Source organism: Vulpes vulpes, chromosome 10 (assembly GCF_048418805.1).
Source record: "Vulpes vulpes isolate BD-2025 chromosome 10, VulVul3, whole genome shotgun sequence".
Classification (NCBI taxonomy): Eukaryota; Metazoa; Chordata; class Mammalia; order Carnivora; family Canidae; genus Vulpes; species Vulpes vulpes.
This window is the reverse complement of record NC_132789.1, coordinates 77,308,269-77,336,063: the sequence shown is the minus strand read 5'-3', so window position 1 is coordinate 77,336,063 and position 27,795 is coordinate 77,308,269. Positions and strand designations below refer to the sequence as shown.

At 41.4% G+C, this 27,795-nt stretch overlaps 1 protein-coding gene across 8 annotated transcripts in view; it reads right to left on the bottom strand.

Moving 5' to 3' along the window:
* Nucleotides 1–13,130, bottom strand: part of ANO4 (anoctamin 4) — a 402,861-nt gene extending 389,731 nt beyond the window's left edge. For 3 of the 8 annotated variants that reach the window (XR_011994944.1, XM_072724684.1, XM_072724686.1), the window contains exons 1-2: nucleotides 11,520–11,662; nucleotides 790–873 (exon numbers count right to left, since the gene is read on the bottom strand). Coding sequence is in view for 4 of the 8 variants with exons in the window: in XM_072724684.1 (XP_072580785.1) it covers nucleotides 790–873; nucleotides 11,520–11,646 (211 nt within the window). In the remaining 4 variants the exon portion in view is untranslated. Of the gene's footprint in view, nucleotides 1–789; nucleotides 874–11,283; nucleotides 11,400–11,519; nucleotides 11,663–12,987 lie in introns of those variants that run through there. The other 5 variants (XM_072724692.1, XM_072724694.1, XM_072724685.1 and 2 more) reach the window with 4 other exon arrangements.
* Between the last annotated feature and the right edge of the window lie 14,665 nt (nucleotides 13,131–27,795).

The window sequence follows — 27,795 nt, the reverse complement described above, 5'->3', positions numbered from 1 at the left end:
ATCCAATAACCTCACCAGCATTTGCAGAGGTTTCATAGTAGGCTGAACAGAGTTATCATGAATACCTAGCAAAAAAGCTGTACTGAACTCAAAGACTCCACGCTGCTGCACCACACTGCATTACAAGTAACTGTACCTCAACAAAACAATGTCTAGCATATTAAATTAATGTGATATATTTGTAATATTTTTGCTTGTCAATGTTTTAAGTTTTACTTGTAAATTCAACTTGATTTGTATGGCTATTAATATGGCCATAAGGTCCCTATACTTAGTTTTATGTTTGAACACACTTAAGTATCATTATAATAATAAAAATAATTTAAATCAATTCTAGGGGTTCATAATTATTCTTTCTTTTTACAGGTGTCCACATTACTGAGTTTTGAATAGTACCCTCCTCATTTAGTCCCAATTAAGCAAAATAATGTATATTAATGGCCAATAGCAGCAATAGATGAATACAAATCTTAAAAATGAAATCAATTTTATAATTAAGCACATAATAATACAGGTGATATATAAATTAATGAATCAAAGCAAATGATGAAATGTTGGGCAAACATGGGGATTTTTTTTTTTTTTTTGAGCTACCTGTGATCTATGCAAAAGCAGTAAGAATCCACAAGAGGGTGCTCTAGCAAGGTGAGTTCACTGAGTATTAGCTCTGATTCTGAAAATACAAGCCCCTGCTAATACGTTTTCTACTCTCTTCCTCCTCAGCAACCCCACCCCAGGCATTTCCAAGCAATAATAAGTTCTACAAAACAACATGTCAAAATTGCTCACCTATGGTGATCTGGCTGACACAACTGTAGTAGCTGCCTGTCGTCGCAGAGGAAAGGTTATAACTCCCACTGCTCACATCTCTGTCTGTTGAAAAAAAAAAAATAAACGAGAAGGTTGATTACACCCTGGTAGATACCATGGACACAGCACAAATAAATGAGTGCTGGTAGGTTACCCGGCTCCCTGTTCTGGGACGTCTCAGGCGCCTTCCTTGGTTCGCTCGTTGATGCTTAGCTAGTGCTCAGTGCCAGATGCTTGGAACACCCAATAAACATCCCAGACTGTTGCCCCACACAGGCAATCTCAGTTGGGCGCCACTTTATATATATAATATATATATATATATTATATATATATAATTTATATACATTTGACGTGTATATAAACAGACGAGAAGAAGCAAGCTGAGAGGCAGAGAGACTCCTTTCTAGGGCCATCGCAATCATCCCACAATCATGACAAGTGAGGGCAGCCGGGCCACGGGACAAGTGCCACTGGGGACACAACAAAAGTGGATACGGTGCCCTTCGGGGCTAAAGGTACAACAGCCTGCACCGAATTGTGAGCAGAAAATGTTCTAGGTGCAGAAACCCAAACACTCCACGGACACAGCATCTTAGTATTTTCCTCCACATCACATCGCGCATGCGGTAGGACAGGGTATGCATCACCCCCCGTCCGCCCCACCCCAGTCTCTGACGGGAAGGCTGAGAGGTCCCCGGGCCCCAGGCTCACACCAGGCTAGAATGGAGCCCACATCGAGATCAAAATGACTTCAAATTGTGTATGAAACACAGCAGGGCAAGTGGTTTTAAAATATCAAATAAATATATATTTTCTAAGATAAAACTCTACCAGGTTAGAGACAAAGAGTCATTACGATAATGGTTCCCAAACTGACCTAAAAGAACTATTTGAATATTATGTAATATTTGGAAAATTCTCATCTATAAAATGGTGAAAATCAAAGGTTTGAGGGGAAGAAATAATTATTAGGAGTTAAGTTAATTGCGCTCAAAGAGAAGGGTTTACAGAAACATTCTGAGAGTCAGATTTTAATGAGACCATGATGTGGACTGGGGTCGAGAAGATGGTATGGTGTGTGAATGCCCTTAGAAGGAAAGAACAGCAGGGATGTGGACAGAAGGAAGGAAATGAGAGGCATCTGCAGGCATCCCTATGTGCCCATGGTTTCAAAGCAGTTGGGAAACGTTAACAAAGCAGATGGTGAGCCAGAGGGCAGAGAAATGGTGGTAGGACCCTCAGAAGCCACATCAAGGCCACTGTAGGTCCACAGACAGGAAGGTAAAATATTTTTTAAAAAATGTATATTTTTAAAACTATTTTTAATGTGGGGAAAAATAATTTCAGCAAGTGCATGTGGCCACATTCTCCTCTAAGAAACATTCCCAGAGCATCCGCACTCTCTAGGGTATTTCTGGAACCTCAGACGTGCCCCCACAAGCACTGAGCAGGAAAGACCACACTGGTTCACACACATCTAAACCGCGGGCTTATCAAGGGCACAGCCACTCACTATTCAATTTGCGATTTCCAGAACTTAGTGCTGTGCCTGCCATCAAGTGAATCTTTAGAACATGTTCATTCGTTGAAAGAAAGAAAAAGGATGCATGAAATTAAAAAAAAAAAATGACTATTTCCCTTTTCTGTTAGTATTCCTTCATTAGAGGTGGCTGAGATCAGAGGAAGAACAGTGGGCAGGGAGTTGGCAGGCCTGTGTCTGAAGCCCCATTCTGCTGCAAATAAACTCTCATAAATTAGTCAAGCAGTTGGCCATTTCTACTTGAAAATGGTGACAATAATGCTTATCTCACTTTTTTTTTTTTTTTTGGTGGTGGGTGGGTTGATGGGATATGGTTAATACAAATAAGTAGGCTACACAAATGCATAGTTAGCAAATAATTCAGTATATGTTTGTGGAATTGGCTGAATCACCAAAATCCAGACCTAAAACATATCTAACTGCTCTAAGGTTGTCATTTCTAATTCTTTGTAAACCACTTGCTAATGATCTGTCCTTAAAAGATTTTTGGAAGGGAGGAGAACTGCAAGGGAAGAGGTCAATGGCATCAAAGGTGATATATAAATAAGTATATAGAGAGAAAAATTCACAAGCTTAGAAGTGGCTATGCATGGGAGGAAGAGGAAATAAATGAAGGAGAAAAGTGTACTTAGAAATCAGCAATCAACAAAGAAGTAGGATGTTGAATAAGGAATGAATGCTTGGGAAGAGGCCATAAACAAAACTTAATGGTTAAACTACTGAAATTTGAATAAAAGCTGAATGTTAAAACTAGGGCATTATTTTGGTGGCAATATTCTGAAAAGACTCAAAGGGCAAAAGTATAAAGACTTGTGGCAATTATGGCACAAGTTATTGCATTCTAGGTAACAGAAGGTGCTTCCCCTCTATAGGAATTAAAGTTAAAATGCTAGAGTTTTTTGGGGGTAGGGCCTAAATATCTATTTAATCCTATAAGGCCCAATTGAAGGTAAAGAAAAAAAATCAGGTAACTAGTGGGAAAATTTGAGACTGTGAATGAGATTAATAAATCTTATGGGTTTTGGGGTCAGCATCTACATTAGACAACCTGGCTCCAACCCTTGGGCACATGACTTCATCCATCTGTAGCTCTGTTTCCTTGTATGTATGATGAGATAATGAAGACACTTACCTTGTAAGGTAGCACATACAAGGTGTTCAATTAGTGTAGGCTATGATTTATTTTGTACTTCGAGAGAACAAGGATAGCCACAAAATGGAATGCCATACAGCAAAGAAAATAAATGAAGTAAAGCTACACAAAATATTATGGGTAGATCTCACAAACACTGTTGAATGAAAGAAGCAACCCCGAAACAATACATGATCCTACTGATGAAAATTTCCACCAAATACCCTTTAGAGATGCATATATGGATGGTAATACTGTAGAGTAACAAAAAAATTCGGACAGAAGTCAGCATGTGGTTCTGTGCAGTAGACAAGGACCATCTCTGACTCAGGAGAAGGTATGGGTAGGTGGGTAGGTTCTGCAGGACTGGAAATATTCTGTGCTTTGACTTAGGTAGTGGTCACACAGTACTCCTTTTATAAGTACTCATTAAACTATAAATTTCTCTCTCCCCCCATCCGTAGTTATGCTATGACTCACAGTAATTTTTTTAAAAGAAATAAAGAGGGGCAGAAATCATGACAGGGCAAACCAGGGATGCAAGTTCTATAAAAAATTCTAAGGAAAGGAGATGGTGGTGGAATCAGACAACACCAGTAATTGAGTACTGGCTCTTTACCAGGCGCTATGCTAAACATTGAGTATTTCATTTACGTCCATATTTCACGTAAAGCTTCAAAACAGCTCTTCTAAGGTATGTATGGTTATTCCACTCTACAGATGAAGAACTAGAGGTTCACAAAATTAGGGAACGTGCACATACTCATACTTCTGAGAAGTCATGAGGCTGGAATTAAAACCCAGGGTTAGTCCTACGTGAGAAACTATTTGAGGACAGAGGGGAAGACAGAAGGAGGGCAGATTAATATCACAAGCTGGCTCAGATGGATTCCTCTGGTATCTGGTGCTAAATCTTTGACGGTCATTTATCTGATGTGCTAAGCATTGAGGTTCTACAGGGAACAAGGTGGACATCATCTTGTGTGTTTCTGTTAACAGAAATGTTGTTAAAAACTAACATACTTTTTTTTTTGTTCTCAAATTATTTTGGGTATACTCCTCAACAGAATGCTCTTGTAATAAAATAAAACATCACCCATTTCAACACTCAATCTTACTTTCATCTTAACCACAGGAGAGAAAAAAGGAAGCACTGCACCTATTTATTCTTTCCACTAGCTGCAGAATTCTAGGAAATACGTAGGCAAACCTAAACAAAAATTTTCTATATAAAATTATCATTATAATGCCTCATTTGGGAGATTTAAGAACAAAGAATAGAATTAAATACTAAATAACAAAAGTATATGAGCCAGGAGTTGGGTACTCAAAGTCGAAGGGCTATTCAGGGGAGAGGTCAACATATTAAATTTAGAATTAAACAAAGTGTAATGAATAAGTATAGGATTTGTTAGGTATGATGTAAGTGAAAGTAGAAGAGTAATTATTAAAACAACAGAAATAGACTGTATTTCCAAACCAGTTTATCCTGCTCAAGGGAGAAACAGACACATGGTGGGGAAGAATGAGAGAGGGGATTTAACAATTAAAAAAAAAGTTAACTTAGAAAAAGGAAATAAATTGGAATAAAGCATAGGAATAAAAAAACAAAACAAAGAAATACAATGTAAGATGCAAGAATTCAGTTCAAATAGATTAGCAATCACAATACATGTAAATGGTCCAAATTTGCTATTTAAGAGATTGTGAGAAAGATTTCTTTTTTAAAAAAATGCTATTTATAAAAGAAATGCCTAAAACATAGGCATACAGAAATGTTAAAAGTAAAAGATACAAAAAAAAAACAAGCAAATACTAACCAAAATAAAGCCAGAGTAACTATGCTATTTTTAGATTAAAAAGGCTTTAAGGCAAAAAGCATCGTTAAGGATACAAAGAGTCAATTAATAATGATAAAAAGTTCAAGCTCAATGCCTCAGAAAGATACAAAAAGTATTACATCTGTGCTTAAAATAAAATAACCTCAAAATACATGAGGCAAAAATTAATAGAACTGCAGGAAGAAACTGACAAATCCACCAGCATATGGAGAGATTTCAACACACACTAACTGGTTGAATAAGCAAAAATTTAGTAAAAATAAGGAAAATTTAAGGTCATACAACACTTGAGCATCTTATTAAAATGAAAAAATAATAAAGATCTTGATTTTGTAAGTCTTGGGTGGACCTAAATTTGGCTTTCTTTTCTTTTTGTTTTTTAAAGTTTTACTGAGATAAAACTGATAATTGCATTTTGAATAGACTTTTAGCTGGTGCCAATGTTGCTGGTAGAGGGACTCCAGACTGAGGTAAAGCCCTCTCCTGGAATCCACAAAGCCTGGGAAAACATCTCACCACACCACCAACAACAACAAAAGGATGGGGATTTTTTTAAAAAGGAAAGACAATGTTTTCACTAAACCCTCAAAATCATATCATAAATCTTCTTGCACACATGAACAGATGAAACAAGAATTCACCAAAAAGACAAATGATACATAACTACTGACTATACAATAATAAACACCCTACAATTCCTTTCATAACTATCCACACTAGTGCACTGGAAATACTATTTCATTTTCAAAATACATATTTCTAACTTAGCATGAGCTACTGCATCTGATTTTTTTTTAATTACTTTAAATTGTTTATAAGAGGTTCTAGAGAAGCTACTAGTAAAAATTAAAAAAAAAATACCCACGTAATGATATGTGCGTATGTACATAGGCCTATATTCCTCAGAAGTATTGGTGTGATTTATTCCATGTTTGCTGTATATTTTAGAGGCTTACAGAAAAAATATTCAAGACTTTCCGCCGGGCCATAGGATCTGCCTATCATCAGCTAATCTCCCTGGGCTACGACTTCCTCCCTTTAGTCATCACTGAAATTCATGCATTCAAAAATGTGTTGGCTGCCACCACATACAGGGGACACAGGCTAGCCCCAGGTAGGAACTGGTGCCTCCAGGGGTCGAACTGGTGCATCCAGGGGTCTCACTGAGGTGCTGATGAATCATTTAAGGGCAGAAAGTGTATTTCCACTCAACGCAGCCCTTCCCATAAACACAGATCTCTTTACCACTACAATTAAAACAACCAATCGTGTGCGGGATGCTAAATGGCGAATAGGGCTTTCTGTGTTTTCATAAAATGTTTGCATTTGTGCTTTCATGTGATTTTTGCAACAGCACGAGGAGACCATCAGGGCAGGTACCGGTTGTAAGCATACTAGTAGCAGCAGCCTCTGTATCACCCATGGAACCTGAGTTAGACCCAAACCCCTGGAGGGCAGAGTTATCCTTTATTCATCCCGTGCCATAGTGCCTGGCTCTGCCTAATGCATAGAAGGCACAAGGAATGTTTGTCAAGGCCTCTAGCAGGCTACTTTAATCACCGTTCCTGAATTTTAAACACTGTGCCCGATACTCATTATCTCAGCTTCCCTTTGATTCCACTCTCACAGTCTCCACAGTGGCAAAAGCCCTTTCGTGAGCTCTAATTAGACAATAGTCTTTCCTTTCTTTCCACCTTTTCCTGTGGGACTCCGTGTTGAAAATCCTATATTCTGTTTTCATTTTTCCCAGAAGGTAAAGATCCATTTCTCATTAGGACAACATAAAATTCGTGAAAACAGGCAGTTTTCGTTTTTTGTGTACCTCCAGGACCTACAACAGTGCCTGACACACAGTGAGCACTCAAAAAACATACGTTCTTTTGTTCTAGAAACTTCCTTAGTTGCCGTGAACCGTGTGTCTAGGGGGATGTTCTAAGAGAAAACTCCACATGGCTATGACAAAGAACGAAATGTTTGAAAGGAAAAGATTAAAATACTTCTTCACAGGATCAAAATGAAATTTTAATTTAACCTCACCCCCAGAAAGAGACTTTTACAATGCGAAGGCTGAAGGTCAAAGAATAGTGTGTACCTGCTTGGCTGCAGCTTCTTAATCAAAAGGATCCTAACCGATGTTGACCATGAGTGTCTGGATCACATAGTAACAAGCATGCCAGGTGGTGGAGGGCAAAAATAAGTCATCAAATACCTCCTTGGATTTATTTTGTAAATAAAGCCTGAATCCCAGGTAGTTTGCCTGCATCTGATTGTACCAAATGGTGTAGGATGCTTTTTGCCTTTTGCTTGTTCCTCTTTTCCCAAAGGTAAAAGTTACTTTGCATGTCATCTGCAGTGGGGAGATGAGTTTTTAAAAACTTGTGTGCAGTGTACTGCCCCTGCCATGGTCCATCCATCCCAAAGGTTGGATGGCCAAGTTGTGATTGCCTGTCGCAGGTCGGGTACCGTGCAGGGCACCGGGAACACAGAGATATAGGATACACAGCCATGTCCTCTGGGATTTTACAGCACACAGAAGAGCTGGGTGGGAGAAAACTCACCCTGAGACCTCCTGGGGAAGGGAGCAGGGGGGAAGGAGGCAGAGGTGGGGGGCAAGGGGCAGGAGGAGGGACGTGGCCTGGTAAAGGAGGAGGTGGTGTGTTTCAGAGGTGGGGCCAAGGGCCAGACCCTGAGGAAGCCTGGGGTTATCAGTCATGCCCCCCCCACCCCCTGCCCCTAGACAGGGGTGCCGGAACCTGGAAAGGTGTAGTCAGCTCCCCAAGGCCCTTGGTAACCAGGACTCCTAGAGAGGGAGGAGGGCTGTGGCAGGAGGAGATGGGAGCAGGGGGTAAGGGGCCAAAGGGGACCAGGGGCACAGAAACCAGCTGGGAGGAGCCCCTGCTGTCCGAATGGGCCATGCGGACGGGGAACACGGTGAAGGACAGACAGGTGTCTGAAGAGGAACCTCGGCACCTTAGAGGCTGAGTGCATGCGGGTGAGACTGCCAGGGCTCTGAGTCCTCCTGGTGCACCCAGCACAGGACCCACAGCACCCCGGCCACCGCCCCGCGGCACAAACGAGGACACTGAGCCCCATGAGCGGAATTCCTTTGCCCCTGTACCGTTATTACGTTCCCGGGAGGACTCAGACGGGGCTGCAGGATTGTGGCCCAGGTGCCTACATGGAGCGCAGTGGCCCCGGCCAACCCCAACAGGGGGTCACCGCCTCCCAGGGCTGCCCCAATGCCCCCTGCCACCTCTCTTCCACCTCTGTTGGCGCAGCTGTCCCTCCCGGCAATGCCCCCTAACTCATCCCCTCTCCTCCACCTCCATTGGCGCAGCTGTCCTTCCCCACAATGCCCTCCCCCTCCAAGTCCCCTTCGTCCCCCCACTCCGGCCCACAACCACATTATAGGTCTTAGGTCAGAAATGTGTCTCCTCAGGTGGAGAAATACAGAGATCTCCCTGGTTCAGGCCCCCCTGGGTCGGGCAAGGGCCTGGCATGCAGTTTGAGCCCAGCAGCCAGCAGCTGGAGTCATTCTAGGGAAACAGGGGAACGGGAGGGGTTCTGTTTTGAATACTTGAGCTGCTAACCTGCAGCTGGGGACACAGGCAGGGCCCCCTAGAAAGGTGATCTGAGCTGTGGATTTCCACTGAGAAATCACCCCAACAAAGGTAAGTGAGAGGAGGGGAAACGGTCTGCTATGCTCTCACCCTTCCTCTGCCTCATTTCACGCGCCTGTTGCAGTGATGAAGCTTGGTTTTCCTGCCCCCCTCCCATGCCCTCTTCTAATCACAAGTGCTGGACTTCTGGTCACCCCTAGACTCTTAGCCTTCGCTCAAGCCATGCCTTCCACCGGGAATTACCCACACACACATCTTTTCCTTTTCCTCCTCTTCCTAATAAAAATTGCATCATCCACTGAACAGATATTTCTTAGCGTACATGTTACAGTTACTGATTACCTGCATCTCATTTCACATTTTTGGAATATATAAGTCTAGATGGCTGTCTGAAAGTAAAAATGCGTGCTAAAATACAGAAAGAACAAGTAGGATCAAAAATGCATATTTAGATGGGAAGCTAATGAGGTTTACTGGAGGCTGCTGCTAATGAAATGCATACACAAGCTAAATTTTTCTCTCAGGAACCTAAAACATACAGTCTACAGTATAACTGTACATTCTCTTGGCAACCCCTGTGCTAAAGATAGGACTTAAGCATTTATTAAGTCAGTCAAATGAATATAAAAATTGAACCCTATAAATTCTGGGCAAGAAACTTAGATCATCCCCCATCGTGATAGCTAAACCCAAATCCAACAGAACTGAAAGGGAACATTCTTTTTAAAACAGTTCAGTTGTCAGAGAGATGACTTGTAGAAGGTTCCAGAGCTGGACCAAGCTCTCATCAGATAATAATCTCAACAGCATTCCGTGGGTGAGAAATATATTGAATGTGCTCAAATTTGTTCTTCCTTAACACGTTCACTAGGATGGGAACCCCGACGGACTAACTTGTCTTGTCACGTCTTGAGTCAGTTTGCCTTGGGCCAAAGAATGAACGTGTACTTTGTTGGTTCACTACTTTATGGATACAGAAGGAAGAAGGGTGTTAAGAATATATTTAAACAAGTGCAACTTCTAATTGATATATATCCATTGAAATCTGTTTCGGTTCCCTTTAAGGTCCTAAAGAGAAACCTGTGTAATTTTTAGCTGCCAGAAAAAAATGATCTATCCCTTTAATTACTGAAATATACTTGCTTTTCAAAACCAATTTCATGACTTCTGACTTCATTTTCTCTACTGGGTGCCCAGTTAAGCTTTTAAAGTTTCTAGACATTTAACGTACTGATTATCACCATCACTGACAGTATCCACACGGGAGCATGTGAAATCTAACACGGTGGATCCCTCTGATAGAAAAAGGTGTAAAAAGAGATGTCTGGCAACAAAGATGCAAAAAAAAAAAAAAAAAAAAAAAAAAAAAAAAAAAAAACATCAGAATGTTGGATTATGCCCAGATGGTAACCTAAGAATGACAATGTTATGTGTACAACCTACAGCAGGAGTAAGAACAATTCACAGTCCAACGGAAGATGCACTAAGTTTAAAAAAAAAAAAAAAGCCACTAGTATGCAATTCGTAATCTTTTCATAATTCCTTATCAGTTCACAAGGATCAACTGCAAACCCTCAGAGCCACCTGAGTGATCATTTTAAATCAGTTTAGATCTTCCCCTCCCCCCCCAAAAAGACTGACCCATTTAACCTTGGGAAAATGGCAGGGGACATCCCTGGCCTGGAGATGAAGCCTCCAAACCAAAAAGCAGCAAATTCCCTCCCACCAACCCCGGGCTTGGAGAGGTCCCTGCACAACATTCTCCAACAATTCTCATTACCTTCACGTATAAAACTCCCAAAACTAGATGTTATCACACAGCAACTGATTGCAAGCCAGGGGAGGGTGGGGGAAGACTGCTTGGGTTTTAGCCTCCTAGAACCCAATCTCTGCCGAAATCTCTGAAAGGTCTACAGAGAATTGCTTTTTCGTACAAAAGCAGTAATGTTAATAAAAGAAAAAACAAAACCAAAAAAAAAAAAAAAGCCTTGCTGGCTTCCCCAGTGCCCTGGGATTTCCAGCTGAGCTGGAAACCTTCATACTGTGATTTTGCTTTCCTCGGAATTCTGCAATGCCTTTAAAGAAATAATACAAATATATATTTCTTTAGTCAAAATGGGAGGGGAGGAGTGGGAGAGTAATGCCTTCTATGTCCATGAAACTTTTATTTCCAAGCTGATTTTCTTTTTGCCTTAAAAACATATTCGGGTGCATATTATTTTAACCCCATACATGGCTCATTTAAAGATGGAGAAAAACAAGATCAAAAAAGTTTAAATAACTCGCCCAAGGTCAGTCGGGGACAAGACAGACGCTCCCTGAACGCCGACCTCCTACCTCCAGCCTCGCTCCCCTGGAAGCGGACTTGACACCCTTCCCGCGGCGCGCGGGGCCGCAGCCCCGAAGCCGCCCGGCACCTACCGGTTAGGCGTGTGTGCGGCCTCCAGCGCTCCGCGAACAGCCCCTGCCCGGATGCGCGGCCCGGGCGCCCACCCCCCCCGCCCACGGGGGCCGGACCCCGGAGCGCCCCGCCGCCCCGCCGCCCCGCCGCCCCGAGAGCCGCGGCCGCGCACCGTCACCGTGGGCCGCCAGGGAGGCCATCCGCGCTCGCGTCCCGCGCAGGGGGCCCCGGGCGTCGGCAGGAGCGGCTGCCTGCGCGCCTCGGCCCTGGACGGCGGGAGCCCGGCCCCGCGAGTGCATGCGCTCGGCTCCCGCGGCGCCCGGCCGCCCCGCTCCTGGGCATGCCCAGTCGGCCCGCAGGGCCCCGGCCCGGGTGGCCGCGGGGGCGTGCGCACCGAGGGCGCAGACGGCCAGCCGCGCGCCGGGTCCCCGCGCTCCGGGTCCTCGCGGGGATTGAACCCGCGCGGGAGGGCGGGCGGCAGGGAGGGGAGGAGCGAGGCGAGCAGTGGGAGGCGCCGGGCGGCGGCGGCTGCGGGCGGGCCCGGGTTGGGTCCCCCCAAGGGGGCGCCCCTCCGCGCGGGGGTGACAGGGCGACGCGGGCAAGCGCGGGATCGGGGAGTCCCGAGCGGGCCACAGCCTCCCGGACCGAAGCTCCACGGGACGCCTGGGGACGCAGGGGGTGGCACCGACCGCCCGTGACCCTCGGGCGCGACTCCCGGCCTAGGGGACACTGTCGAGGAGGGGTTGCCTCCGAGGCCGAAGCCCAGGGGACGGTGGCATCTGTCCTGTGGATTGTTGTGAGCGAAGTCCTTCACCGCTAAGTACAGACTTCTGACCTGAACAGCCAGACCGGTGCTGGCACATCCCCCCGACACCCTGGCTGGGGCGTCTGTCTCCCCACGGGGCCGTGGCTGGCGCCCGACTGCACACCCACTGCCCCTGCCCCCATCCGGGCGCGAGCCGGTGCTTGTCGAGTGACTGAACGCGGGCGGCGCTCCCCGCCCCCCCCCCAAGCCCTGCCATCCCGCGCCGCGGGCTCTGCCTTAGGGATCCTCTCAGGGTCGGGGTGGCGCGGGGACAGGGACCGGGAAGCCGGCGGCTCCCGGGGCCCGGGGGTGGGGGGAGGGGGGAATAAACGCGGAGGCCGCCCAACGACCCCGCGGGGTTTTGCAGGTCCCCGCGAGTGAGCCCGGGCCTGCCCTGGCCTGGTCGCGATTCCCGGGCAGCGTGGTCGCCGGGAATCGCGGCCCCGGAAGCCGCCCGCGTCCAACACCTCGGCTGTTGACTGCGTTTGGGGTTGTGCCGACTCGGGCGAGGCACCGGGAGGGCAGAGAAGTCTGGCGACCGTCGCGCTGGGCAATGCTCGGGCAGCTGCCCGCGCCCCCGCCCTGGGCGCCCCAGCCCTGGCCACCCCGCCCTGGGCGCCCCGCTCCCCGGGAGGGCCGCGACGCGGCAGCAGGTGACCCGCGCTGGGGCTGCGGCGGACACACCGGTGCCCGCACGTCGTCCCCGGGGGCGCAGCGGGTGAGCCATCCCAGGAAAAGAGTGCACAGATCTGGTAGTTTCAGCCGGCGCCGTCAGCCAACCCCCAGCCAAGGACCCTGGGTCCAGACGCCCTCTCCCGGCCTTCATCTTCCGCACCTGTAAAGTGGGGATGCCCGTTGTTACTGCCCATCTCACAGGACGACAGGTGGGCTTAGGTGGATGCAGGCCCTATGGTCCCTGAGGCTCTCTGAGGCTCTCATGGACGCTCCTCCTGCCTTGAACTTGCCTCCTGAGAGCCCACACCCCGCCCCCTCCAGGTCTCTTCAGCCTCTCGCTCCTCCTGGCCCCACACTGAATTGCCACCCCCAAGTCCAGAGCAATGTGGAAACCTGCCCCAGATCCAGGAGGAGGAGACTGGTGGCGCCCAGAGACGGGCTTCGGAGCAGGCCGGTCTCCCTCACTGTGCCCCAAGCCCCTCCCAGCCTCAGCAGCCAGTCACCCCCCCATCCTCCCACTCCCCCACCCACCGACCCCCCCTTGCACCGCCATCCCCCCCCTCCGCCCCCCCCCTCCGCCCCCCCCCCCCCCCCCCCAGCTCTTTAGCACCGGAGGCCAGGCCCTGAGGTCAGCCTGTTCTATCTCCAGGGACTGCTCTGTGTCACCGCTGGGAGCCAAGGATATTTGCAAGTTGTCTTCTGACTTCTAGCTTCCCTCTCCCTTTACCTCCACATTTTAGCTCAGGTAGGGTCACGAAGAAGGACGATCAAAATGAGTTACAAATTGCAGTTTAATTCTTCTTGGCAGCTCTTTCTAATTAGCAAGAACTAAAATGTAGTGTCTAGTTAATTAACCTTTCTTAAGGCCACCTGAACCTCTGCCCACATAATACCACTCCAAGTCCTTGAGCTATTCAGTGCCCTCAATAAAATTAATATTGAAAATATTGGGCCTCTTGGTTGAAGAATTGATGGACAAATACACCTTAGATTTGCTAAGCACCCTGCGTTGTCAGGTGCAGCAGGAGGTCTTTAAGCAGCCTCCTATCTTCTGGGTCTGCTGCAGCAGGGGTGGTCCCCCTACCTCCCATTCTCCAGAACAAAGGCCAACAAAGACTTATGATACTGTCATGGAGCACAGGCTATTAAAGAAGGATTCACAGATGACTTCAACCAAGGAAGTGACATTTGAAAGATGAGGTTCAGGATTTGTGTTGTCGCCAGTAAAATTTCTTAAAGACAAGCTTGTCATTCAAATTTTCTTATGTTTTATTCATTCACCATGTTTTCAGGAGTAAAATATGAACTGCCACACCTTGATCAAAGCTGTGTTCTAAATCTTCTCGGGAAAATGCTTTTTGTTTAGATGATAGGCTGAGGAAAATTAGTTCTCCCCTTTTCAGTGTGCTCTGAACGGGAGCTATTTGACTCACCATGCACAGCCTGAATGGGACTATATGGCATTTGACAATGGAAGAGGGTGACTCTCTGCAATTAACATTTTTAATAACATTTTAATTCTGGAGTTTAGTAACTACTCAGCAAATACTCATTTTTAGACTATTGCTTGTGAAAAGTCCTTTAGTGTTCATTTGCCCATGATCAGTTTGGCTTTAGAATTTGGTCCATTATCAAAGATTTAATAAACTGGACATTTTGAACTATTGCTATTGACTGATCAAAGCTTTTGATATGGCCCTACCTCCTTTGTATTACTGTGACACTTAATACACTTGGATAATCCTTATTATGGCATTATGGCATCATATTACAATTTGTCTATTTGTCCAACCATCTCCCCACTGGAAGGCAGGGAACATGTCTTATATTTCAGCATATCACAATACCTAACCCATGATTTGGCCCATATTAGGTATTTGAGAAATATTAATTGAACCAATTAGTGTGAGAGGAAAAAAATGTTTGACCAAGGGGGAAGGGTTGTTGGAAACGGGTCAGTGCTTAGGAGACCTGAGTGGTAGGTAAGTTTATTCCATAGATCTCAATCATCTTCCTGACTCAAGAAAGACTATTGCATGAAACCATTTAACAGCACACTTGGGCCAGGCCAGAGAGCTCTGTGAGAACTGCAAAGTTATTCTGTTGAGGCACAAACAAATGAAGTTCTTCCTGGAACTGAAGAGTTGGACAAGGATCCATAAGTGGGCTTCATGAGTTCCCCCCAAAATTACATTCAAAACTGGTTGTATATACACATTCTTTTCTGGGATGGGGAGAGGATCCATAATTTTCATCAGATTTTTAGGTAGGCCTGATCCAATAGAGATTTTAAAAATTAACAGATGCCAAATATTTTACAATCAAAACAGTCTTTAAAGAAAACTAATTACAGCAATGGAGAATTATAGCTATATATTAGATCCTTTTGCTATAACAGTAATGGTCCCCTTAGATCCATGCTTTAATTTGCTATGCCTGAAAAAAAATATATAGATACAATGAAATAACTTGTTTTTCAAAATTCCAAAATTAAACAAATTTATATTATATGAAGCATTTAGCCCTTCGTGGTTAAACCTGGAGTTTTTAAATGAAAATGCAAAATTCCCAAACTGTTTTTCTAAAACAAAACAAAAACAAAAACCCAGTAACATAAGAGGTCAAAGAAACAGATACACCAAGTTCACGTTTTAGGACTTTAAATTAATGTTTATAACACATTCTTATAAAATTTGGCAAATTTCTAATATTAAATGGTACAATTATTTACATGTTATAATTAATTACATATATACATATTCATTTTTATATATATTTAAGCAAATATAGAAAACCCTATATATTTATATATTAATAATTATTATTATATTAATAATACATATATAGTCTTAACCAATATTAAGGCTAACAAAATAGATACTATTGGCCATTTGACAGTTAGGGAAACTGAGTCATAGAGTGACTAACTGTTAGTAAGGGATGAACCCAATACTTGAAACCAGATTCCAGAGCTCAGGGTATCCTGTTCCCAAATGTTGTTGAATATACATAAACTATCTGATTGTCTTGTTTTCTGAATCTTCTCTTTAAAATATCTTTTTATTTCATACTTTTTTTCTTAAGAAAAAATGGGTAAGTTGCACTGAAATATAGGTGTAATAGTCTAGCAGAGGCCAGGTAAGGTTTTCCTAAATACATCAGGGCCAGCCAGTCAAATCACACTGCAGAAGTAAATATGAACAGTGAGTTCTTATCTCAAAGAAGAGAATAGATTATTTGATTTCTGGCTTCCTGGGTCTCCATTTCTCAAATGTCATGAAAATCTTGCTTCAATTTATAACAGAAAAACTTGCCAGTACTATGTGTTTGGAGTCTGCTTCATGCATTTCATCCTTATATGAATGCCTTTCATAACATATCACACTAATTATTGTCATGGCAACTTAACTGAATACATGAAAAAAATACAATTTGCTTTTAGAGGACACTGCCTCTTTATCAAATACCATGCATTAATGCACAGAAAATTTATTATAGGATCCAAACACATGTACCTTAAATGCGCTTTACATTGTTATATAAATGACAATTTTTTTCTGAAAACAGACACATGTATCTCATCCTAAAGTTCTGAGTGTTGCAATAGCTGTATGGGTGAAATATTCAGGTCCATTTTATTGGGATACAGTTTGATCTACCTTATTTTAAATTCATATTTATGAAAAACACTGCCACAAACTTCCATCTCAATGTGAAAAGGCGAAATGTCTACATTAAAAAACTATTTCCTGTGTCCCAGAAAGCAACCTTCAAAAATATTACCTTTCAGATCTTCAGTGACACCATTAAATAAAAGTCCTATGTGCCCAATATTCCCTCTGAAGTTTGTCCATCAAATGGTCTCTCTGACATGGAATAGGATTATGTGGGACTTGTGTTGTCCAGATCAGGAGAAGAGGAGCTTGACCAAATTTGCTAGATGATAAACTATGAAAAGATAGGATTTAGGTATTTTTCTATATTTCACCCATGGTGCTTTTCCCAGTACTCTATATGGCAGGAGCCCAATCAATGTTTCTTGCTTAGAGACTCACAAAAGCTCAGAGCTATAAGGAGATTAAAAAAAAAAAAAAACTGGTTTTGGGGTCAGCCTGAGTTCCGATTCCAAATTCCTCCACTTATTAGTTGTGTGACCTCGGGCAAGTAACCTAATGTAGGCCTCAGCTCCTCATCTGTAAAATGGGGATAATAATAATAATAGCTAGAGCATAGGATTGTCGAGGGTGTTCAATGAGTTAATAGAGTTCCTTAAAACAGTTCCCCATAGATGTTAACCCCTATGATTATGTCCAGTTTTCCAGGATTCCCTTAGGAATGCCAATCATGTTGTAATTCCTTTCCATTCCGTTAGCCAAGTGGTGGTATTCGTAATACTGAACAGACTATACTGTGCGAGGCACCCCCAGTCAAACAGGGATCCCAGGCTCACCAGGCTTAACCATCTCGCTGCTGGGGAAGTCTAGGGGAACCAAGGTGCCAGGCAATGGGGGTCATGGGGCAATTTCTGTTTAGTACCAAAGAAGTATGGAGGTATTTTAATACTTTACAAGTGATATCAATGTGTCCTGGCTTCATATCAGCTCTGCTTCACCCCTTCCCACCCAGGACATTCAAGCCAGTGAACTCCCTAATCATTCCAAAGATCAAACTAGACATTATCTGAAGCATATGTCGGTTTCTAATTCCCTATTGAGAGAAGTGAAAGTGAACATAACAGGATTATCAGAATGCACATAACAATTTGATATCTGGGGGAGACATTTAAACCCTCTATTTAGGAGCACTTGTTAATAAGAGATATTTTAAATATCTTTTGGATACAACATGTATGGGGAAAGGTGGCTTAAAATAACATCCACTCAATTGAAGTAAATAAACTAATAACCAAGGGAAATGCTGAATGGATTTTGCTAGCTGTCTACTGAGAATAAATTCCATGCAAGAAGAATATGGTCATTAGGGAGGAAAATATTTGCCTGCACTGCAGAAAAGCAGACTAAGAAATAAAAAGTAAACAAAACCCAGAGATGATTTAAAGAATGGCAGAAGAGTCCTTAAGTGCAAAGAACATGTTAAATGAAAGAGCTCCCCAGTTCTCCGTTCGTTGACTTGGACTGAGGATTCTCCATTTGGTGAAACAATCCAAAGTCCAGAGAACTCAGGCTGGGTCACAGTAGCCTTTCATGTCAGGTCAGACCTTTCTCTCTGTCATGGGGCACTTTTGTGGGTTCCTCAGAGAGTTCCCCTCTGAGAATATCCCTCTAAACTTCTCAGGATGCAGGCAATCTTCTCTGGATAGCTGCTCTTGCTTAGTCTCTCAGTCCTCAGGACTCTTGTAGTTCACCCTTCCCATTTTCAATATTGTATTTTTAAGGCGAGTGTAGGGCTGGGGGTTGCAAAACCCGTGTCTGACCACTTCATTTGCAAGCTCTGAAGGAAGAATATAACATCTCATTTGGGAATGGAACATTTTTCCTTTGTTTGGCTTTGGGCTTCTAGGGGTATCAGCCAGAAAAAGAAGAAAAAAAGGGAGAGGGGAGGAGATTGGAAGGAAGGGAAGGGAAAGGGAGAGGAGGAGAGGAAAAAGAAACAAAACAAAAAAAGAAACAAAGAAAAAAGAGAGAATTCCTTTTTTTTTTTTTTAACTAAGACTTTATTTTTTAGAGCAGCTTTCGGTTCACAGCAAAATTGAGGGAAACGTACAAAGATTTCCCATAAAGCCCTACTCTGACTTATGCATAACCTCCCCCATTACCAACATTCTACACCAGAGTGGTACAGTTGCGACAACTGTTGAACCCACAGTCCAGAGTTTACATTAAGGTCTCCTGATAGGGTCCATTCTATGGGCTTGGACCAAGGTAGAATGACACATACACATCAACATGGTATCATACAGAGTATTTTCACTGCCCCCAAAATTCTCTGTAATCCACCTATTCATCCTTCCCCCCCAACTCCTGGCAACTACTTATCTTTTCATTGTCTCCATAGTTTTGCTTTTTTTTTTAACAATAAATTTATTTTTTATTGGTGTTCAATTTGCCAATATACAGAATAACACCCAGTGCTCATCCCGTCAAGTGCCCCCCTCAGTGCCTGTCACCCATTCACCCCCACCCCCACACTCCTCCCCTTCCGCCACCCCTAGTTCGTTTCCCATAGTTTGCTTTTTCCAGAATGTTATATAGTTGGACTTATACAGTGTGTAGCCTTGTCAAATTGGCTCCTTTCACTTAGTAAAATACATTTAAATTTATTCCATGTCTTTTTTTTTTTTAAGATTTCGTTTATTTATTCATGAGAGACACAGAGAGAGAGGGAGAGAGGCAGAGACACAGGCAGAGGGAGAATCAGGCTCCATGCAGGGAGCCTGACATGGGACTTGATCCCGGGTCTCCAGGATCAGGCCCTGGGTTGAAGGCAGCACTAAACCACTGAGCCACCTGGGCTGCCCTCTTCCATGTCTTTTCATGGCTTGATAGCACATTTATTTTTAGTGCTGAGTAATCTTCCATTGTCTAGGTGTACACTTCTGTTTATCCATTCACCTACTGAGGGACATCTTGACTGCTTCCACATTTTAGCAATTATGAATCAGGCTTCTGTAAACATCTATATGCAGGTTTTTGTGTGGACATAAGTTTTAGCTGCTTTGGGTAAATAGCAAGGATGGTCTAGCAAGGGTATATTCGGTTTGGTAAGAAACCGCCAAATTGTTTTCCAAAATGGCTATACCATTTTACATCTCCCTTCCACTCCAGAAATGAATGAGTTCCTATTGTTCCATAAATCCTCTCAGCCATTTGTTGTAGCCAGTTTGCTAGATTTGGACCATACTAATAGGTATGTAGTGGTTTCTCATTGTTTTAAGTTACATTTATTTCCCTGATGACATATAATGTGGAATACCTTTTCATTATGCTTAGCTGCCCTCTGTATCTTCTTTGGTGATATATCTGTTAAGGTCATTGGTCCATTTTTTAATTAGGTTGTTTGTTTTCTTACTGTTGAATTTTAAGAGTTCTTTGTATATTTTTAGATAACAGCCTTTTATCAATGTGTCTTTATCAATCATTTTCTCCTAGCTTGCCGCTCCTCTTCCCATTCTCTTGACATTGTCTCTCACAGAGCAAAAGTTCTTAACTTTAATGAAGACCAGCTCATCAGTTCTTTCTTTTATGGATCATGTCTTTGGTGTTGTATATAAAAAGTCATCATCATACTCAAGGTCACCTAGGTTTTCTTCTATGGTATCTTCTAGTAGTTTAATAGCTTTGCATCTTACATTTATGTCTGTGGTCATTTTGAGTTAAGTTTTTAAAAGATTTTATTTATTTATTCATGAGACACAGAGAGAGAGGCAGAGATACAGGCAGAGGGAGAAGCAGGCTCCCTGCAAGGAGCCTGATGTGAGACTCATCCCAGGACCCTGGGGTCACGACCTGAGCCAAAGCCAGATTCTCAACCACTGAGTCACCCAGGTGCCCCCATTGTGAATTAATTTTTATGAATGCTATAAGATCTATGTTTACATTTATTGTTTTGTTTTGTTTTTGCATGTAGCTGACCAGTTGTTCAGCACCATCTGTTCTAAGAGACTATTTTTGCTCCACTATATTATCTTTGTTCCATTGTCAAAGATGAGTTGGGCTATATTCATATGGGTCTATTTCTGGGCTCTCTGTTCTATCCCATTGATCTATTTGTCTATTCTTTCATCAATACCACTGTCTTGATTACTGAAGCTTTACAGTAAGTCTTAAAGTCAAGTAGTGTCAGCCTCCAACTTTGTTCTTCTCCTTTAATATTGTGTTGACCATTCTGAGTCTTTTGCCTCTCCACACAAACTTTAGAATCAGTTTCCAATATCCACAAAATAACTTGCTGAAAATATTAACAACTTGACAATATTGAATCTTCCTATCCATGATCATGATTTTGTTCGTCAGCCTTACAGACTTCCTCATATAGATCTGGTACATTACCTTATATCCTGAACCTTGCTACAGTCACTTAGTAACGCTAGGAGAGTTTTTTTTGTTTGGGGATGGGTAGGAGTTATCAATTCTTTTGGATTTTCTACATAGGTGATCATGTCCTCTGCAAACAAGGACAATTTTATTTCTTCTTTCCCAATCTGTATATCTTTTGTTTCCTTTTCTTGCATTAGCTTCAATTTCCAATATAATGTGAAAAGGAATGGTGAGAGAGACATCCCTGCCTTGTATCTGATCTCACCACTAAGTGTGACATAAGCTGTAGGTTTTTGTAAACAATCTTTATCAAGTTGAGGAAATTCCTTTCTGTTTCTAGTTTACTGAAAGTTTTCATATGAATAGGTGATGAAATTTATCAAATATTTTTTCTACATTTTTATATAATCATGTGATTGTTTTCTTTTTAAGCCTAATGATGTGATAGATTATATTAATTGATTTTCAAAAACTCCATTTGACTATTTTCTGTTAATCAATCTTTTTGATAAACTGTATGGTAAGATACTTGTCCTATATGTTATACATTCCCAGGAGTGCTATGCAAAACAGAAGAATTATACCTACCATTGAATAAAATGAATTGCAACCCATATAACAATGCATTGACATGGGTATTACACAATAATGATATTAAACCATACCAAGAAACCTAATCAATCAAATCATACAAAACTGGTCTTTCTTAGAGTGTGTCTGAGTTTCTAGTGAATGACCACCACTCAAAGTAGTCTAATTGAATTAAATTAGAAATCAATAGTAGATAGATATCTGGAAAATCTCAAAATACTTAGAAATGAAACATACACTTCTAAATAACCCATGGGTCAATAGAGATAACAGTTGAAACCAAAGTAGTGGAGCCAGATCCATTAAAAATTATTAAGGAAATAACTTGACCCAGTGGCCATTGCTGGTTACCTAGACCACATCATTTACTTCCTTTGCCCTTTAAAACACAACAAAATTTGTTTCTTCATGTTTCTATTTCTTCTCTAAAAACCCTATGTTCTTCAGGAAAAGTGTGCATCCAGGTTAGTGTTTCTATAGGCCTAAGTGGTCTAAAAATAAATCCATCCCCCTTGGACAGTGATTCATTCAGTTAATCATACTAAGCAAATCAACTCAGGGTGTTCAACTAGTCATGAGCTAATGTGTTTAAGAATGAGGATATAGTTTCTTAATTTCTTTAGAAGATAACTATCTAAAGTAAAAACTAATAGTAATGTTTTGCAGGACTTCTAAAATTTATAGATATAAAATATACAAAAATAGAGATGGTGTTAAATAGAACACATAGTATTGAAAGATTCTTGCATTATATGTGAAGAGGCATGTCATTAATTCATACTGCTATATGATGAGTTAAGGAAGCCTGCTCTAATCCTCAAGCAAAAAGTACAACAAAGAGTAATAGCTAATAAACCGGTAGTGGAGATAAAGTGAAAAAAAAAAAAACTCAATTAATCCCAAAGAAGATAGGAAAAGAAGAAGAGAGGAATAAAAAACAGGTTGGACAAATAGAAAATAAATAGCAAGAAGGTAGAATTAAACCCAGCAATAAAAATAATTACATTAAATATAATTGTTATACATACCAATTAAAAGAAGAGCAAGGCCCAACTATACACTATTTACAAGATATACTTTACAAGATATACTTTACAAGATATACTTTAAATATAAAGACATAGATAGGTTAAAAATAACAAGAGTGAGAAAAATAAAACATGAAACACTAATAATAAGAATTTAGAGGAGGTATATTAACATCAGATTAAGTAAACTTTAAAACAAGCAATGTTGCCAATAATAAAGATGCACATTAATTATTAAAGTATCAATCCATCAAAAGAATATAGCAATCCTTTTTTTAAGTTTTTTTTTTTTAATTTTTTTTTAATTTTTTATTTATTTATGATAGTCACAGAGAGAGAGAGAGAGGCAGAGACACAGGCGGAGGGAGAAGCAGGCTCCATGCACCGGGAGCCTGATGTGGGATTCGATCCCGGGTCTCCAGGATTGCGCCCCGGGCCAAAGGCAGGCGCCAAACCGCTGCGCCACCCAGGGATCCCTAGTTTTATTTATTTACTCATGAGACACACACACACACACACACACACACACACACACACACACACACACACAGAGGCAGAGACACAGGCTGAGGGAGAAGCAAGCTCTTCGCAGGAGCCTGATGTGGGACTCGATCCCAGATCCCAGAATCATGACCTGAGCCGAAGGCAACCGCCCAACCGCTGAGCCATGCAGGCATCCCAGAACATAGCAACCTAAATATTTGTGGACTTTATAACAAAATAGATGAGGCAAAAAAGTGACAGAACTAAAAAAAATAAATGAACAAATTTACAGTGATAATTGGCTACTTTAACATTATCTCTGTCAGTAACTGATAAAACAGGTAGGACAAAAAAATCGATAAGGCTATAGATTTGAAAAACATGAATTAGCAGAATGCATATTCTTTTCAGTTTCATATGGAATAATCACTGAAATAAATCACACTTGTGCTATAAAAAGTCTCAGCAAATTTAAAATGATTGGATCCTATAGAGTGTGTGCCCCAATTACAATTGAATTAAATTAGAAATCAACAGTAAATAGATATCTGGAAAATCTCAAAATACTTAGAAATGAAACATACACTTCTAAATAACCCATGGGTCAAAGAACAAGCAAGCAAAATTAGAAAATATTGTGAACTGGATAAAAATTGGCCAAAAGCATATCAAAATTTGTAGTGTACACTAAATTAGCACTTAAAGGGAAATTTATAGCTCTCATTGCTTATATTAGAAAATAAGAAAGGTCTCAAATCAAAGATCTAAGTTTCCACCTAAATACACTACAAAAGAGAAATAAATCAAACCCAAAGCAAGTAGAAGGGAGGAAATAATAGAGGTAACAGTTGAAATCAAAGGAATAGAAACCATAAAGCAGTGAAGAAAGTCAATAAAACCAAAAGCTGTTTCCTTGAATAGATTAATACAATTGAAACCACCTAGCTAAACTGATCAAGAAAAAAATGGGAAAAAACACAAATCATCAATATTAGAGATGAAAGAAGGACTGCAACTATAGATTTTACAGATATTAAAATAATAATAAGACACTGTTATGATAACTTCATGCCAAGAAATTTGACAACTTATTTTTTTAACTTATTTTTTTTAAGATTTTATTAATTTATTTATGAGAGAGACACAGAGAGAGAGAGACAAAGGCAGAGACACAGGCAGAGAGAGAAGCAGGCTCCATGCAGGTAACCCAATGTGGGACTGGATCCTGGGACTCCAGGATCACACCCTGAGCCGAAGGCAGGCACTCAACTGCTGAGCCACCCAGGCGTCCCAAATTTGACAACTTAAATGAAAATGACAAATTCCTTTAGAGGCACGAACTACCAAAACTAAATAAAAGTTATTCTATTTCTAATACCAGCAACAATTTTTTAAAGTTCCATTTATAATAGCATAAAAATACTTAAAATGAAGTTAATGAAAATTGTACAAAATCTGTATTCTTAAAACTAGAAAACATTGCTGAACATCCTAATAGATGGATGGACATATTATGTTTGTGGACTGGGAAACTCAATACTGTTGAGATGTCAATTCTCCCCAGACTGAACTACAGATTAAATGCAATCCATATGAAAATTCCAGCAGGCCTCCTTTAAAAAAAAAAAAGTAATAAGATAATTCTAAAGTATATATGAAAATGGAAAAAGAAAAAGAAAATGGAAAGTCAAACAATTTAAAAAAGATAAAAACTATCCTGGAAGATTACACTACTCGATTCAAGATTTACTCTAAAGCTGCAGAATCAAGACAGTGTAGTATTGGCATAAGCATAGACATATAGATCAATGGGACAGAATAAAGCATCCAGAAATAGATCCACACTTATATGGCCAATTGATTTTCAACAAAGATGCCAAGGTAATTCAATGAGGAAAGGATAGTCTTGTCAACAAATGGTTCTGAAATGATTGGACATTCATATCCAAAGGAAGGAAGGGAAGAAGAAAAGAAGGAAAGAAGGAGGGAAGGAGGAAGATGAACCTTTACCTTACATCAGAAGAAAATTTAATTTAAAATGGATCACAGCCTTAAATCTAAAAAGCTAAAACAATAAAAATTTTCCAGTAAAAAGCATAGGAGAAAATATTTGTGATCTTGGGTTAAGTAAAAATTTCTAAAATAAGACATAAAAATCATGAACCATTTTAAATATTGATAAATGAGAGGCACCTGGATGGCTCAGTCAGTTAAGAATCCAACTCTTCATCTCAACTCAGGTATCAACCTCAGGGTTGTGTGTTAAACCCTATATTAAGCTCCATGCTGATTGTGGAGCCCACTTTAAAAGAATAAAAATAAAAAATAAAATACTGATAAATAAATTTAAAATTATAAAACTTGCTGTTCAAAAAACACCAGTAAGAAAACAAAAAAGGTGAGCTCTAGACTGGAAAAAAAAAAGTCATAATATTTGTATCTAACAGAGGGACTTGTATTTATAGGGAAATTGAGAAGATAGTACAGAGAATTCTCATGCACTTGCACTCAATTTCTCCAATTATTGATATCTTATATTAGTACGGTACAAATATTGGGTAATGAATCCATATTAAAATATTCGCATTAACCAAAGCCAATACTTTATTCAGATTTCCTTAGTTTTTCTTTCCTAAGTTACCATCCCTCATATCACGTTCCATTTCCTCAAGTTTTCTGAGGCTCCTCTGGATTGTGACAGTCTTTCTATACAAGTCCTATAGAGGACTTGTATCTAGGATATATGAAGAATTCTTATAACTTAATGAGCTAGTCCTCCCTCCTCCCCAAATGAACAAACTATTTGAACAGACACTCCCCAAAAGAAGATTGCAAATAGTCAATAAAGCTGAGATACTCAGCTTCTCCATGGGTTTTCCCTCCACAGTTCTTTCCTTCCTAAAGCAATCAGTGTTGGAACCAATTCTATGGACAAGACATGTCTCTTAAGTTTCCCTATTCATTTTAAGCATTTATTTAGGGAATAGTTATTGAGCATTTACTTACATGCTCATTAAACTATTACAAAATTGATATGCAAAATTGATATTTAATTGATATTACAAAATTGATATTTAAAAAGGGCAAAACAAGTGGCTCCTGGGTGGCTCAGTTGGTTAAGTGTCTGCCTTTAGCTCAGGTCATGATCTCAGGGTCCTGGGGTTGAGTCCCACATTGGGCTCCCTGCTCAGTTGGGGAGTCTGCTTCTCCTTCTGCCCTTCCTCCCCATTCATGCTTTCTCTCTCTCTCTCTCTCTCTCTCTCTCTCTCAAATTTAAAAAATTTAAAAAATAAAAAGGAAAAAAAATTTAAAAAAAAGGGCAAGAAGGATATAAAAGAACTATCAAAACAGAATTGCAGCAAGTAGCACTCTTTTGTTGGCAAATTTATCAGTCAGCTTTTGCTCCCTGACAAACTACCCCAAATTCTATTAATTAAAAATAAGCAATCATTTATTTGGGTGAAGACCCTGCTGGGAAGTTTTTCAGGTATGAACAAAGCTTGGCCAATCTATGCTGGGCTTTTTCATATGTAGGTGGTTAGTTTGTAGATTGGTCTGGCTGGTTAATCTCAGATGACTCAGCTAAGGCAATTCTGTTTCATGATCTCTCAGTATTCCTCAAGGAGTTGATCTGTACTTATTCAGATAGCAGTAGTGATGAAGGATCTAAAGGGCATCAAGAGAGGAAAACTCTGATGCACACATGGTTTTCAAACCTCTTCTGTATCCTGTTTATGGGCATCTTTTGTCCAAAGCAAATCACCTGACTAGGCCCAGAGTCAGTGTGGAAAGCCCTCACAGTTGTATGAAAACAAGGAGGGGAAAAATTTGTGGCCATTTTTGCAATCTACCACTATAAGTCACACAACCTAAATCAATCCAAGTTAACCAAAAGGAGAAATTACTGGTTCATGTTATTGAAAACACCATAAAGCCAGTAGTGGCTGAATCTAGAGGTTCAAATACTATCAGCAGAACTCATTCTCATGACTCCTTGGTATTCCTACTTTTTTAATTTCATTTCTAGAAGGCTCTTACTTTGTTCACAAGATGACCTTCAGCAGGTACAGACTTTCATCTTAACCTCTCAACATCCTAAAAGGAAAAAGAGGATATCCCCCCCTCTCCACTGGCAGTTTTAGGATTGAATCACACTGGACCAAGTTGAGTGGAACACCTATCTCAGTTAACCTATCTCAGGGGCCAGGAAGATAAGAATAAATTGATTCTTTAGGCCTTGGGTATACGCCCACTCCTAGTGGTAGAGCACTCCCATCTAAATCACATGGACAAAGATGAGAAGAGGTGAATCTACCTAAGAATTCCCTAAGAAGGGGGATTTGATGCTTAGCCACTGAAACAACCAAGTATCTTGAGCTATAAAAATATCCTGATGAAGAAGATGTTGCTATGTCATGATTGGAAAGATAGGGCTATTGCTGCTATTGTCAACCTACTATCCTTGACTACTAGTCATAATGAATTTGCCCCATGCCAGGCACTAGCCACCCTAGGAACTGTAAATCATAGGGCTCTGGATTAAGAGAAGCAAAATTTATTTATTTAATATTTTATTTATTTATTCATGAGAGACACAGAGAGAAGGCAGAGACATAGGCAAAGGGAGAAGCAGACTCCTTGTAGGAGCCTGATATGGGACTCAATCCCAGAACTCCAGGATCACACCCTGGGCCAAAGGCAGATACTCAACCGCTGAGTCACGCAGGCATCCCAAGAGAAGCAAAATTTAGATCTCAAGTATGCTTCATCCTGGACTCAGAGAGATGGAACTATGGAGTTGTCATCTTGGAGAAGGGTGAATGGATTCTGTGTGCAGAGAACAGTACACTGGACACTCGGTGAGGAAAG